The sequence below is a fragment of the Petaurus breviceps genome, unplaced genomic scaffold (assembly GCF_028583685.1).
Source record: "Petaurus breviceps papuanus isolate PSGF00001 unplaced genomic scaffold, PetGlider_PUasm1.0 37, whole genome shotgun sequence".
In the NCBI taxonomy this organism is placed as follows: domain Eukaryota; kingdom Metazoa; phylum Chordata; class Mammalia; order Diprotodontia; family Petauridae; genus Petaurus; species Petaurus breviceps.
Window position 1 is genome coordinate 43,819,086 of NW_027186296.1, and position 15,141 is coordinate 43,834,226.

The window sequence follows — 15,141 nt, forward strand, 5'->3', positions numbered from 1 at the left end:
GACCCTAGGCAGTGTTGAGGATGTAAAGAAAAAGTGAAAGTCCCTGCCTTCAAGGAGCTTACATTCTAATAAAGGAGACAACTGGTAGAAATCATTAAATAAAGTTGCTAAATTGTAGTTGCTAAACATCTCTCTTACAGGTTTATATTGCCTGGTTAAGAGTTTTCACTTAATAACAAAAGGGCTGGGGGGGAGTTGACAATTAACAGCTTCTTGTAAGATGAAAGGGTAGATTTAATTATTTATGCTCTGATATTTCTTGGCTTTACCATTTACCAAGCAGGTAAAGGTTTTCTCTGTATGGGCCTATTAAGAAAAAAAGCATACAGAAAAAGGTGAGGAAATGCTTTGGGCCGTCCACATCTTGACCACAAAGTACAGTTAACCTCTCTGCTGGACCAGAAAAGTCCAACAAAGCATACCCCTTATTGGGGTCTGATCTAGGCAACGTTAAAAGCCCAGTGGCTGCCCCATCCCCCAATTCAGTCTAATCTGAAACTAAAGAGTGCCACCTCCTCCAATTCCCAACATTCATCTGAGTGTCATCCCGGTCCAGAAGCCCATTTCGTTCTTCTCTTGGCCTCGGGCACAACAAAAATCCTATCTGCCAACTTCTCCACTTGGGATCATCGGACTTTGCTCTTTCCAGGGTCTCAGACTGGAAGGGGATGGGAATTGAGTTGTGTTCCTGAGACTCTCAGAAGCACTCACAGAATCATCTTGCCAATTATAATTTGACGGAAGGGAAGGAGGAGAAAAGTATCCCCCTCCCCCCATTAGCTCCTTTCATTCTCTCATCTCCCCAAAATTTGCAGCCCGTTTATGGCTCTGTGTATGGGGTGCAGAGGGTGGGGTATGTGGAGTGTGGGGGATGGATGGAGAAGCTCTCGCTAGCGCTGCCTGTGGTCAAATCTGTTTTCAGTCCCATCTCCAGCGCGCACACACAGACACACACACATACAGACACACACACATACACACACACACCCGCTCTCGCTCCAGCTATCTTCTCCTCTCCCTCTCTCCCTCTCATTCCCTGTCTCCTTCTCCCTTTTTTTTTTTTTTTTTTTTTGGTACCATAGAGTTGCACTGAAAACAGAAGATAGAGGGAGTCTCGGAGCTCGCCATCTCCAGCGATCTCTACATTGGGAAAAAACATGGAGTCAGCTCCCGCAGCCCCCGACCCAGCCGCCAGCGAGCCGGGCAGCAGCGGCTCCGAAGCGGCCGCCGGCTCCAGGGAGACCCCGCTGAACCAGGAATCCGCCCGGAAAAGCGAGCCGCCTGCTCCAGTGCGCAGACAGAGCTATTCTAGCACCAGCAGAGGTAGGGAGGCTGGAGAGAGGAGGTTAAGGGGGGGTTGAGGGAAGAGTGAGGAGTGATGGGGGGAGGACAGCAGGGGGATGGCCCTGGAGGCCGGGGGCATGGGCTGGGGGGGAGGGTCGGGCTGCAGGGCACAGGCAGTCGGGGCGCTGGCAGCAGTACCCCGACGTCGGGGCACCCCACTGCCCGCCCCCCCATGCCCCCCACAAATGTTGCAAACTTTTGCAGCACGTTCCCTGGTTGCAGGAGGAGGTGGGCAGCTGAGAAGTGGGGAGCGGCAGGGTTGACAGCTAGCAGACTACCCCAGGGTTTACATATGTATTTATATATGTATGTGTATGTATTTTTTTCTGCAAAGAGAAGGAAAACTGCGTTGCCGAAATTAAATACGTTACAAAAAAATAAATAAATAAAAGAGGAGTGTGGGGACCGGGGACCGAAAGAAACTTTTAAAGTGGCAGTGTCCTTTTTAAAAAGAAAAAAAATATTGTCACCCCCGTCCCCTCCCCTTTACCTCCTTGTTCTTGACAAGTTTCCCTCTCCCCAGGCTATGTGTGTTGGGGTTTCTTTGGTGGGGGAGTGAGGGGGAGGAGTTAATGATCCATGAAGTCGGGGGGGCTAGGGAGGTTTCTGAGGTCTGGGTGCGTGTCTTCACTTTGAGACGCTTGTCAGTGATTTTTTTTTTTTTTTACTTTGGGGATGGTGTGTATGTATGTGTATGAGTGTGTATTCGGGAGTGCGTGTGTGAGTGGGGGGTAGGAGGTAGCACCAGAGATATTCCCACTAATTTGTTGAGCAGGCAACTGCCATAGTGGATACGCAAGTTTAAAGAACCAGGATAGCCCAACTCCCCCGCCCCGGGATGGAGTGCGTGTGCGTTTGTGTGTGCGCACGTTTGTGTGTATATGTGTCAGTGAGTGAGAGTGTGAGTCCCTCTTCATAGGAGATGGCATTAAAAAAAATCCAACGTTAAGAAAGGGGGAGGTGGGGGAGAGAAATCCAAACTTATTTCTGCTTAGAAAATTGCTTCCCTCCCCGCGGTTCATGGAGTGTTTCCGCCAGAGCCTGGGGATGGTCAGTGTAAGTTGAATGCTGGTTGGATGTTGAGATCAACACTCCCCCAACTCCCCCCACCCTCCCTCCGGCTTAGGGTGCTTCTTGAATTTTATTTTGACGTTCCGGGAGAGACCCGTCAACCCCCTCCTCTGCAACTCCCCACCCCCTATCCTCCTAAGGTTGCTAAGTAGAGTGGAGAGTGGCTAGGGGACCGCACTCCCCTCCCTCTGCCTGGGAGACGAGTAGCCAAACCTGGCTGCTGGAGGGCTGTACTTGGGCCGGGGATTGGGGGGTGGGGGGTGGGGTGATAGTGGTGGATTAGGGAATGTATTTATCTGAATGTGCCTAGAGTTTGCAAAGAAGAGAGGGAAGGTTCGGTTTTAATTACTGTCGTAAATAATTGATAAATCACGCCTGTCATTCAGAAGGAAGAGAGGGGGGGGGGGGGGGGGGGGCCCCCCCCCCCCCCCCCCCCCCGGGGCTTGGGTGCCGGAATCCTACCGCGGCCCTCATTCTGCACTCTGTGGTCCCTTTTCCCAGTTCCTGTCCGGGATCAGGAAGATCCCAGAGTGGGGGCCCCAGGCTGCGTTCCCACCCCCTTTGCTCTCTATTTTAGTTGGTGGGAGAAATATGGCTGATCATGTGTTGGCTGTTTTACAGTATCCCACCCCCACCCCCACCCTAACCCCCCTTTGGCCACACCCCCCCTGTCCAGGCGTCTTCCCATTCACGGAATCCAAGTACAGTAAAAGCCATCAAGATGACACACGCGAAAAAAAAAAAAAACATTTAATTAAAGGCGATTTCCGAAGAGTGACCGCGCCGAACTGCAGCAGCTTAAGTGGGGAGGGGGATGGTCAGGGGGGCTAGAGGTGAGGGGTGTTAGGGATCGGAGGCCCGGGGGCTCATTGCCAGCCGCTGGGTGAGTTTGAGTGCAGAAGGCTTTTGGCTGCAAAGAGTATATTTAGACCCTGAGACGGTGGATTTGGAATGCGAGCCGGTTATGTAACAGGGTTAATCAGAAACACTGGAGAAAATTCCCTTCATGTGTTTCGGAGACTTTTTTTTTTTTTTTGGAAGGAGAAGCACTAGCAGCGATAGTATTTAGAAAGCTCTGATACTTTCGGGCCCTGAGCTAACCCCCGCCCCTTTCCTCTTTCCCCTCTCCCTGGCTCTCCGCTCCAACCCCTACCCCCAAACCCTTTTGCTGCTAGCATCTTCAGGTGTCATCCTCGCCAGAAGGTGTTCTTGCAGGAGGAGGATGGGGTGGCAGGCAGCAGAACTGACTAGCAATTGGGTAACTTGCTGTTCTTGCAAATTACATAACGCCCGGGCAGTCGGCCCCCTCATGCACTGCTAAAAGAGACCAGGGGCCGAGCTGTCCCCAGAATCATAGGGCTGAGGCAGCAATTGGGTTCTGACACTGCTAACCTGCTGACCCACATCCCCCCCCAGTATCTCCTGCCCCCCTCCTTCTCCAATCTCTAATCTTTTCTATTATGATGTTTAATAAAGAGGGGAAAGAAAGTGGGGGGTTTGGGGTTGTCTTTTTTTTTTTTTAAACCAAAACACCCAACTCACATACTGCACGCAGGCTCTTGGTTATATAACAGTCTGAATGGAAAAAGGAAGGTCAGAGATGGAGGCATCCTTGTAGCTAACACAGCAGTAGTAAAAGCTTCTAGAAATTGTGTGCATTTGCAGACTTTAACCTCAGATGGAGCCTATGCTTCTCAGGGGTACTAATCTTGTGAGAGAGAGAGAGAGGGAGAGAGAGAGAGAGAGAGAGAGAGAGAGAGAGAGAGAGGGAGAGAGAGAGAGAGAGAGAGAGAGAGAGAGAGAGAGAGAGAGAGAGAGAGAGAGAGAGAGAGAGAGAGAGAGAGAGAGAGAGAGAGAGAGAGAGCATGTTTGCCTGGTGGAAGAGAGTGATTTGAAAATGGGAAATGTTTGGGTTTTCAGATGATGTAATGGAGTTGGCAGAATATTCAAGTCTGCTCTCTGAGTGTAAGCAGTAAGAAAATTGGAGCTGGCATTCACTATTAATGTTGCATTAATTACAATATCGAAAAGGAATTAACCTACATACTAGGTGATTATGCCTTTTTAATACTTAAAACATAAAGATGCACAAGTCTACAGCAAAAGCAAACATGGCCACTTTATTATAATTAATATTTTTAACTTCCTTGAGAGGAGGTTTTTGGCTTTGGGTGAGACAGGATGCTTTGTGATTAGAAGTTTTGTTGTTGTGGATTGTTTTCTTTCCAGAAGGAGTACCAACAGTAAATTTTGAGGCAGGCCACATCTGGAATCCAAGAAGGATGTGGAATTAAATCCTAATGACATTGAGGTGACCTTATGGGACATTACCAAGAATGGATTCAAGTAGGGAACAGTAATTGAATGTTGTTAAATTCCTAAGCCTCTGTGAATGAGTGAGGGTGGGCTGTGTACCATATTCCCTAAGCTTGAAGAGCCAGTGTTAGAATTTTTTTTTAAATCGGAAAGTACCCTACCTCTGTACCTCTACCCTCCCCTCCCCATACACATAAAAGTGCATAGAATACTAATGATTTTATTCAAACTGTTCAGTTTTCTAGGTGGTGTTAATCTTGGCTGGTGTGATATTGCCCCATCTTAAGCGTACAATGAAATTTAAAAAAAAAAAGAAGGCAACATGGGAAGCAAGAATGCAGCAGAAAAACCACAGTGAATCTTTAATTTAACAAGGCTTTCAGTGACTTCAGGGAGCTATGAGCATTGTGACATAACTGCTGTTAAAATCCTTTTTCAGGATCTCATTATTATATGCATGCCAGAAGCCTACATATTTTATTTCACTAAAGTTATCCTCGCAGGACTATATACAGTGCAGTCAGTTTACAACATACAGACTGATGGTTGAAGGCTTTTAGGGCAGGCCTACCCAAGGGAAAAAATTAAACCAAAAGATGGAATTAACACTCAAAAGCCTGACTAGATAAGACTTAACCCATCCAGAGTTCAGTTTAAATGGACTTAAAGTCAGTTAAGCAGGCATGTAGGACATTTACAGCCTAGTAGACCTCTAGAAAACTATATTGAAATCTACAGAAGGTCTTTGACTTTGAATGTACTTCTCCTTCCTCACCTCTCTCCCACCCCCACCCCAGCAAGCTATTGGAACTCTTTCTAGAGGCTAATTTTCAGATCAATGTTTCCCTCATGTGGACCTGATTCTCCATAGTAAACAAATAATGACCCCCATAGGTTGAGAGGATTCAAATCCCTCATCAGAGGGATGGAATGATTATTTTTTAAACCAGGCGACTTTAATTTTCCGGTAAATTGCTCTTAAAAACATTTATAATTATACCCTTTAAAATGTAATAGAATAATTTTAGAAATGTATTGGATGATAGTTATGATAACCTTTTCTAATGCTTCTCCCATTATTTCTGAAAAGAACTGAATTATTAATACAAAAACTGGGTTTCTGCTGGCTAAATACATTCACCTCAGGCTCTTTTTACGTGCATCACCTGCTACAATTTTCCAAATTCTACTGGTACCGTGAAGGATTTTTGGCATTAGAAAATTTCTCATTCTGAGACTGAACTTGGGTGTGCTTTGAAGTCTTCTCAGAGCAGTATCATAAGGTAACAGGGACAGGTAGGTCCTTTCAGGGAGCAGAAGGGATGTAGATATTCACAACATCTCCTTCTGATAAGCTTTATACCAGGCTTCTAAAGTCTGATGTGGAGAGACATAGAATTTTAATTTCAGTAGTCTACTCACACTACAGGATGGAAATATACGAAAGTTCTTTGGTGACACCTGAGCTGCTCTTGGAAGCAAAGAGTATAGCACCCTGCATGCACAGGTCTTTGGAAGGAGAGAAGTGTCAAACCAGTAGTTTGTTCCCTGCAAGTAACTAGTACTTCTCCTTTGTTACTTTTCTCGAAGATCATAGATCATATATTTAGAACTGAAAGCAGGGGCGGCCAGGTGGCTCAGTGAGTAAGCTCCAGCACCGGCTCCAGTGTCGGGATGACCTGGATCAAATCCGGGCTCAGATACTCAGCACCACACCCAGAAATAATAACTGGCTGTGTAACCTTGAGCAAGTTACTTAACTCCAATTGCTTAAAAAAAAAAAAAAGAACTGAAAGCAGTCTCAGAGGTCATTAATAAAACTAAGGCAAGGAGTGATTAAGTGAGTTGTTCAGAGTCACACAGCTATAAGTATCTGAGGCAGGATTTGAATTCAGAACTACCAGACTCCAATTCAGTACTCTTCCCAGTAAGTAATCTAGCTTTGTTTCCTCATCCCCTTGCTCTTCCTAGTCTGAAACTCTTTGATGTGATATCAGAGGGCATGGATAGGACACCTTCTTTTGGGAAATAAGATACCATTGGTGTGAATCTGCACCTACCAGATTGAATACTCAAGCCACCCACTTTCCCACGTATCTATCTATTCTGATAAATTTTGCTGCTTTATCAACTTGAAACATTATTTTTGTAACACATAAAACAAAACACAGACTTCATTTCAGGCCCCTTCATTTCAGTCTTCATCATAGCTGAGTATTTCCTTCAGCTATGGTTCTCCAAGGGGCTCAGAGACCCTTTTAGGCAGTCCAGGAGGTCAAAACTAATTTCATGATGATGTTAAGAAGTCTTGATGTCTGTATTCAGTTTTACTTTCTGTTCCAAATTGTCTCCTCTTCCCCTCTCCCACTAAGAAAACCTATTACAAATATGCAGAACACACTTGCATAGATGTTTTCATTTCTAATATGTGAGTATCAATAGCTATAACCCAAATAGACAAAACTCTTTGGGCAGGGTCTTAAATAATTTTTAAGAGTGTAAAGGAGTCCTGAGTTCAGTCAATCAGTCAATAAACATATTAAGCACTTATTTTGTGCCAGGTGCTTAGCGAAGCACCTGGCAATATAAATATAAGCTGAAAAGAGAGTCCCTGCCTTCAAGAACCTCACTTTATATTAGGGGAAATTGAGTAAAAGGAAGCTGAAAAGGGATGGGAAGGAGACCAGGAAGGTTCCTGGTACATAGGGTGGGATGGAAGTACAGCCTGAAGAGGAATAATGACAAGACTGGCCTGGGTACCATTTTTAAAATAGTGGTTCTGGGAGGAGCCATCCAATCAGAGGGAGTAGGCCCTTGGTAGGTATGGGGGTGGGGGTATGGGGATGGAAATATTTACTTTGTGTGAATTCCAGGGCTACAGCAGTTTCCATGAAGCAAAAGGTTTCTGAGGAATGATAGAATCCACAGTGCAGCCTGGAGAAGACCAAAAAGTTTCAGTTATAGTGTTGCATTTAATTTACAAGAAATTAATTTGCTGCTTTCTAAAGCCATAGGTCAGTCTTTTCATAAAGACCTTGTCTCCATGGGGCTATTAGAAAACTCTCCAATCTAAATTGACCCCTTTGATTCACTCTTTTAGTTGATTCCACTACACATAACACCCCTTCAAAAAACTGACATATTGTTTGTATCAAGCAGAAGTAGGCCAATTGGGAATGACTTCATCAAATTGTTAATCCAGCAGATATGATTGATCAGCCAGCCATTAGTTTAGATGTAGGAACCAAGCAACATCTGAGTTGCAGGGCATTTTTACCCAGAAAATTATTTTTCCCAAGTGATTTCATGCTCTGCTAACTCCTTGAAATATTTGCTTTATCATCCCCCAAATAATTAGTTATCACATCAGGCAAAATCTTTCAACATCCTTATCCTGCCCCACCTTCTCACTCTAGAAAGCTACTCAAATATTTGGTTACACATCACTATATTTTTTGATGATGGTGCACATCCATAGGTCAATGAAGAGAAATATGTTTGGGTGAGTGAGCTCCAAAAGTTAAATCAGTAGAGGAGAGAGAGTGAAGGGGGCATCTGTCCAAATTCAGCAAGAGCTTAGTAGTAAATGCCTCAGTAGCAAGATGAGCTCATCTTGACAAGGCCCTCAGTGATTAAGTCAACAGCCATCTAGAATATGAATCTGACTTTATTTTTATAACAGCTATTTATTTTTTATCATAATTCTGTAGCAAAAGTATAGTTTTTGCTTTTAGATTTGGTAAAGAACTCATTATAGAGAAGATCAGTTTAAAAATTCCCTGTAAATCAGCTTTGAACATAATTTATTAAAATATGTTCTGAGAAATGAGAAATATATGCTTTAACTCTGATCTTTTTAAAAAAATTAATTCTGTCAGTATATGTTAATATACAGTAGGATACTCAAGTAGTTCTAGTAGAGGTTCTAGTAAACTGATCTTTCTAGATAACTTAAGATAAAACAGGAATCTTTTTTTGTTTGAACACTTATTGAAAACATTTTTAAAGTATATGAGTTTAGTTTCCTACCTTAGCATACAAAGCACAGTCAATATAATTGAGTAGGTCATGATTTGACTTTGAGTTTCTTTCATTGCTGAAAAGTTGATTATTTTCTTTCCTGGGGAAAACAATCCATGTCTGATATCACTTTGTTCAATTGTAATTTTGTCTCTTTCTCTTCAGAGTGACATGCCAACTAAAACTTATTATTAATTATATTCTCTCATTTCATTTAATGTTTTACTGTATAAGAAAACTGAAGCTTAATAGTTTAGGGTCCTGGTTATACTTCCTCCTAATCTCTGCCTACTGGCTTCCTTTAAGTCCCAAATAAAATTCTACCTTCTAATCTACAGGAAGCCTTTCCCAACCCCTCTTCATTCTGGTGCTTTCCCTCTCTAAATTATTTCCTATTTATACTTGTATATAGCTTGTTTGTACATATTTGTCTGGTTGTTGTCTCCCCTATTAAATTGTTCCTTGAGGGTAGGGACCATTTTTTTTCTCTTTTGTTATCCCCATTGCTTAGCACACTGCTTGCCACATAGTACGTACTTAATAAACTATTGACTGACTGATTCTTCTCATAGAGCAATAATAAATGCAGGTTCTTTACTTAATACTCAAGCAAGATATTTAGCTTATTGGTAGGATAATGTGTTCAGTAGAATAGTGTACTTGTGGTGTGAATTTTCTTTTAGTAGAAATTCTAGTCTATAGTCCTTTCTTCTTCAAAGTGGCAGGTATTCATAATGGATATATTTCAAGTTCCTAGTGGGGCATTTTAAAGCCTGCAAGTTTATAAGCTTTATAAAGGAAAAAAAAAATTAGAGATCATCAGTTGTAAACAATTTCATTCCCAGCTCTGAAAAAAAAAATCAAAGTATAGGAAAGGTTCATTGGACTGATGTGGAGGGCACACCTGGAACTTTAAACTCTGGGAAAACTGAATTTTATTAGAATTGTCCCATTCACCTTCATGATTCTCTGTGGTTATCTTGACAAATCTTTGATGTTACCATCTCTATTATTCACCCCACGCTTCTTGGAGTTTTCTTGTGATGGTGCAATTATTTTTGCCTTTGGAGGAAGAAATAAAAGTGATTGTCTAAGGAAAGTGTAGAAGTCAGAAGTTTGGCATGATAAGGTCTAATGTGTCTCACTTAGCTAGTTTTTAGCAGCCACAATTTCAGCACCAGGTTTTTTTCCTTAATTTCAGGAAAAATGACAGCAGGGTTCCAGGTACCTCATGTTAATGCTGAAAGGAGGATTTAGTAATAATTCCCTTGTGTTGGTAAGAGAATAAGGATCTTTTTTTTTTAAAAGCAATTCACATCCTTAAATGACATTTTATCATTATACTCTGTTTTATTGCAACGACTTGCATGGCTCATTAGAAAATGCTATTCAGCAACAGTGAGGTGGAGTCTATTACCAGGTTGCTGTGTCCAAAATTCCCAGCATCCCAGGTCTGGGAGTTGTGATGTGTCAGATGCTGAAGCTTCAGCACACCAGCTATAGTGACCAGTTGGGTATCCTTCAATATCCTTCAATCACTTGTTGCTATAAGATCATAGGCTTCCCACCCCCTAATATGGGATAGTCCTCTACATTGTCAGCTAGAGTCCTTCATGCCACCATTGCCTTCTAGAAAGCTCAGTAAGGAAGTAGAGAATAAGAAGCAGATGTCACAACTTTATAGATGAGAGGACAGATACCCATAGAGGATAAGTGACAAGGAAAGTAAATAAATGGCTGAGACGGTATTTGAACAAAAGATCTTCTGATTTTTGTCAGTATTCTTTGTCCTGCACTGTTATTTACCTCCAATAAATTTCTTTTGATTAATGTGTTTTGTAAAACTCGAAGGGCTAAATGACATTATGTATCATGAGTGTCCTGCTGCAGTGGAAGTGCTGCTTTGGGAGTCAGAGGACTTGGGTTTGAATCCTAACTCTACCATTTACTGCCCACATGACTGTGGGACCCTCCCTTAATTGGTCTTGTCATCTATAAAATCAAAGTGTTGGATTGTATCAGTCATGTCAAACTCAAATAGAAATGGGGGTCACTAAAGCATATGTAGGGATCCCTGCAGGCTGAATATTGACTTAGTTTAAAAATGTAATATTATCTGTGTTTTATTGTTTTTTATTTATTTATTTTTATTTATATTTATTGCATTAACTGTTTCATAATTACATTTTAATCTGGTTTGGGCCGCATTGGGGATTGTTGTGGTCCAAAATCCAGCAGTGAGTTTGATACCTCTGGACCAGATGTCTTTTAAAGTCCATTTCAACTTGAAATCTATGAACTTTATTATTATTCATCTCATCTTTTTCAATGAAGTTCAGATAGAACTGGTCCTGGGACAAACCACTGTCATGCTATAATTATTTTATAAGGCACTGGGGACCCTCTGTGCAGGTGAATAAAGTGACAAATTTTTGTATGAATACAAGAATTAAGGTTTAGCTCACCTTCAGTAGGCTTACTCAAAGCATCTTTAGTGCACTTCAATAGCAAACAAAGTGAGAGGAATGATGATTTTTAAGATTTTATTTCAAAATGGGCATCAAGGTCTTTAAAGTGTGTGGTATATGTGACTTCACATGTATAACAAGTATCGTATTGTTTTCCTTCTCAATGGGTGGGGGAGTAGTGAGAGGGAGAGAGAGAATTTGACACTCAAAATTTTAAAAGGAATGTTTAAAAAGTTAATTAAAAAAACACTATGACAAGGGGTGGGGCAGGGGATTACTGAAAAATAGATTAAGTTTTCAGGAGCCTGGGGGTGGACAGGATTTCCTAAGTGATGCTCACTGTGTTATTTTGCCATCCAAAAGAGACAGTGTTGCTTTGGAGGATTTGACTGAATATTGATAAAGTTTATAAAAAAAAATACAGATACTTGTGCCCAAAGGACTATAAAAATGTGCAACCCTTTAACCCAGCAATACTGCTTCTAGGGCTGTATCCCAAAGAGATCACACAAATGGAAAAAGAACCCATAGGTACAAAAATATTTATAGCAGCTCTTTTAGTGGTGACAAAGAATTGGAAATCAAGGGGATGTATGATCATCAATTGGGGAATGGCTGAACAAGTTGTAGTATATGAATGTAATGGAATACTATTGTGCTATAAGAAATGAAGAACAAATGAACTTCATAATAACCTGGAGAGATTTATATAAACTGACGCTGAGTGAGGGGAGCAGAACCAGGAGAACATTGTACATAATTACAGACACACGGTATCTGTGTAGGACTAACTTTGATAGACTGGAGTCTTCTCTGTAATGCAAGGCTATAAGACAACTCCAAAAGTCTCGTGTTGCAAAAGGCTATCCACATCTAGAGAAAGAATTACAGAGTCGGAATGCAGATTGAAGTAAACTACTTGTTCTCTCTCTTTTTTGTTTTGTTTTGTCTTGTTTCCTCTTTCTCGTTGTTCATTCCATTGGTAATACTTCTTTACAACTTAACTAATGTTTAATGTGAAGGCATATGTAGAACCTATATTGTATTGCATGCTGCCATGGGGGGGAAGGGAGGGGAAGAGGGAGGGGGAGAAAATTTGGAACTCAAAAACTTGTGAAACTGAATGTTGTAAACTAAAAGTAAATAAATTTAAAAGAAAAGAAAAAGTTGAGATTCTTAAGTTGCTGATAGTAAATGATAGGATGGTTGGAAAGAAGTAAAATATTATATATATATATATATATGTATATATGTATATATGGCAAGAAAATCATGAGTATAAGAATGTTGTTGGGGTTGGTACTTAATGGAGAAAACTAAGCATTTAACATCTTATTGTTCCCCCCTCACTCAGCGCTTTTTATTTATTTAATTTATAATATTTATTTATTTCAACATTCTTTTCTTTTTAAATTCTGAGTTCCAAATTCTCTCCCTCCCTCCCCTACCAACTAAGAAGGCAAGCAAAATATCAATTATATATGTGAAAACATGCATAAGAGATTTCTATATTCGCTATATCTGACCAAAAAAAAGCACAAAAAAGAGAGAGGAAATCATACTTCAGTTTGCACTCAGAGCTCATCAATTCTCTCTCTGGAGGTGGATAGTATGCTTTTACCAAGACTCTTTTGGAATTGTATCAGACCATTGTGTTGATTGGAGTAGCTAAGTTTTTCACAGTTGATCATTATTAAAACGTTGCCGTTGTGCACAATGATCTTCTGGTTCTTCTAACTTCACTTTGCATCTTTTCACATAAGTCTTGCCATGTGTTTTCTGAAACCACCCCTTCATCATTTTTTATACTGCAATAGTATTTCATCACAATCATCTGACATAACTTGTTCAGCCATTCCCCAGTTTATGAGTAGCTCCTCAATTTACAAATTTTTGCCACCACAAAAAAAGCTGCTATAAATATTTTTGTACATATAGGTTCTTTTCCTTTTTTTAAAAATTTCTTTGGAGTTCAGAGCTACTAGTGGTATTGCTGGATCAAAATGTATGCACCATTTTATTGCCCTTTGGGTGTAGTTCCAGATTGTTCACCAAAACAGTTTGGACCAGTTCACTATTCCAACAGTTCATCCCCTCCAGCATTTGTAATTTCTGATAAGTGTGAGGTGGGGCCTTAGAGTTGTTTTAATTTGCCTTTAATCAATAGTGATTTAGAGCATTTTTCATATGACTATGTAGCTTTGATTTCTTCTTCTGAAAACTGCTTGTTCATATCCTTTGATCATTTAACAAATAGGGAATGACTCTTACTTTTACAAATTTGACTCAGTTCCCTGTATATTTGAGAAATAAGTCCCTCGTCAAAGACATTTCCTGTAAGAATTTTTGATATTACACTATTCTCTATGGTACTATTTAGCAAAATGTAGTTTCCCTGATTATGTCTTTGAATTAGACCTAGTTTTACTTTTGCTTTGTTTGAGATCATGATTTCTACCCCTGCCTTTACTTCAGCTGAAGCATAATAGATTCTGCTCCAGTCTATGTATATCTTTCTGTTTCAAGTATGTCTTTTGTTTACAACATATTGTTGGATTCTGGTTTCTAATCCATTCTGACATCTACTTCCATTTTGTGGGTTAACTCATCCCATTCAAATTCATAGTTATGATTATTAACTGCGTATTTCCCTCCATCCTGTTTTCTTCTATTTTTCCTTCTCTCTCTCTTTTTATACTCTTCCTCCTTAAAAATCTATTTTGCATCTCTCCACTGCCTTCCTTAATCAACCCTCCCTTTTGTCATCCCCCCTCCTCCATATCTCTTATCCCCTTGCCCTCCTATTTCTATGTTGTGTAAGATAAATTTCTATACCCAGTTGAGAATATGTTATATACTATACTATATGTACATATACATATATATTCTTCCTTCTTTGAACCAATTCTGATGAGAGTGAGGGTCAAGCATTGCCCTCCACCCTCCTATGTTAACCTCCACTAAAAAAGCTCTTCCTTACACACCTGTTTTATGTGAGAAATTTTTCCCCATTCTACCTTTCCCTTCTCCATTCTCACAGTGCATCCCTCTTTCTCACCCCTTAATTTTGTTTTGTTTTGTTTTTATATAATCCCAATGTAATTGACTCACATTTGTGCCCTCTGTCTTTGTAGACACCTAAATGCACTAATAATGATAAAATTCCTAAGAGTTACATGTATCATATTCCTATTCAGGAATATTAAACAGTTTAATTTTATTAAGGCCTTTATGTTTACTCTTTCTTGTTTACCTTCTTATATTTCTCTTGATTCTTGTATTTCAATGTGAAATTTTCTATTCAGCTCTGGTCTTTCCATCAGAAATGCTTGGAAGCCCTCTCTTTCATTAAATATCCATTTTTCCCCATGGAAGATTATACTCAGTTTTCCTGGGTACATTATTCTTGGTTGCAATCCTAACTTCTTTGCTTTCTAGAATAAATATTCAATCCCCCTATCGCTAAAGAGATAGATGGAGATTTAAAGAGATACATGGAAGTTGCTAAATGTTATGTGATCCTGACTATGACGCCATAATATTTGAGTTCTTTCTTTCTGGCTGCTTACAATATTTTCTTCTTGACCTAGAAGCCCTGGAATTTGGCTATAATATTCCTGGGAGTTTTCCTTGATAATTTCTTGAAATATGATGTCTAGGCTCTTTTTTTAATCATGGGTTTTTAGGTAATCCAATAATACTTGAATTGTCTTTCTGGATCTATTTTCCAGGTCAGCTATTTTTCCAGTGAGATATTTTACATTTTCTTCTGTTTTGTTCACTCTTTTGACTTTCTTTTATTGTTTCTTGAACTCTCATGGAGTCATTATCTTCTACTTATCCAGTTCTAATTTTTAAGGAATTGTTGTATTCAATGAGCTTTTGTGCCTCCTTTTTCATTTGACCAGTTCCGTTTTTCAAA

The 15,141-nt window shown here is 40.4% G+C and overlaps 1 protein-coding gene across 2 annotated transcripts in view; it reads left to right on the plus strand.

Annotated features, from left to right (window-relative positions):
• Window positions 1-1,108: 1,108 nt before the first annotated feature.
• RORA (RAR related orphan receptor A) overlaps window positions 1,109-15,141 on the plus strand; it is an 892,807-nt gene continuing 878,774 nt past the window's right edge. The window contains exon 1 of one of the 2 annotated variants that reach the window (XM_069098388.1): window positions 1,109-1,323. In XM_069098388.1, the coding sequence (XP_068954489.1) occupies window positions 1,158-1,323 (166 nt within the window). In that variant the 5' untranslated portion in view covers window positions 1,109-1,157. The remainder of the gene's footprint in view (window positions 1,324-15,141) is intronic. The other variant, XM_069098387.1, reaches the window with a different exon arrangement.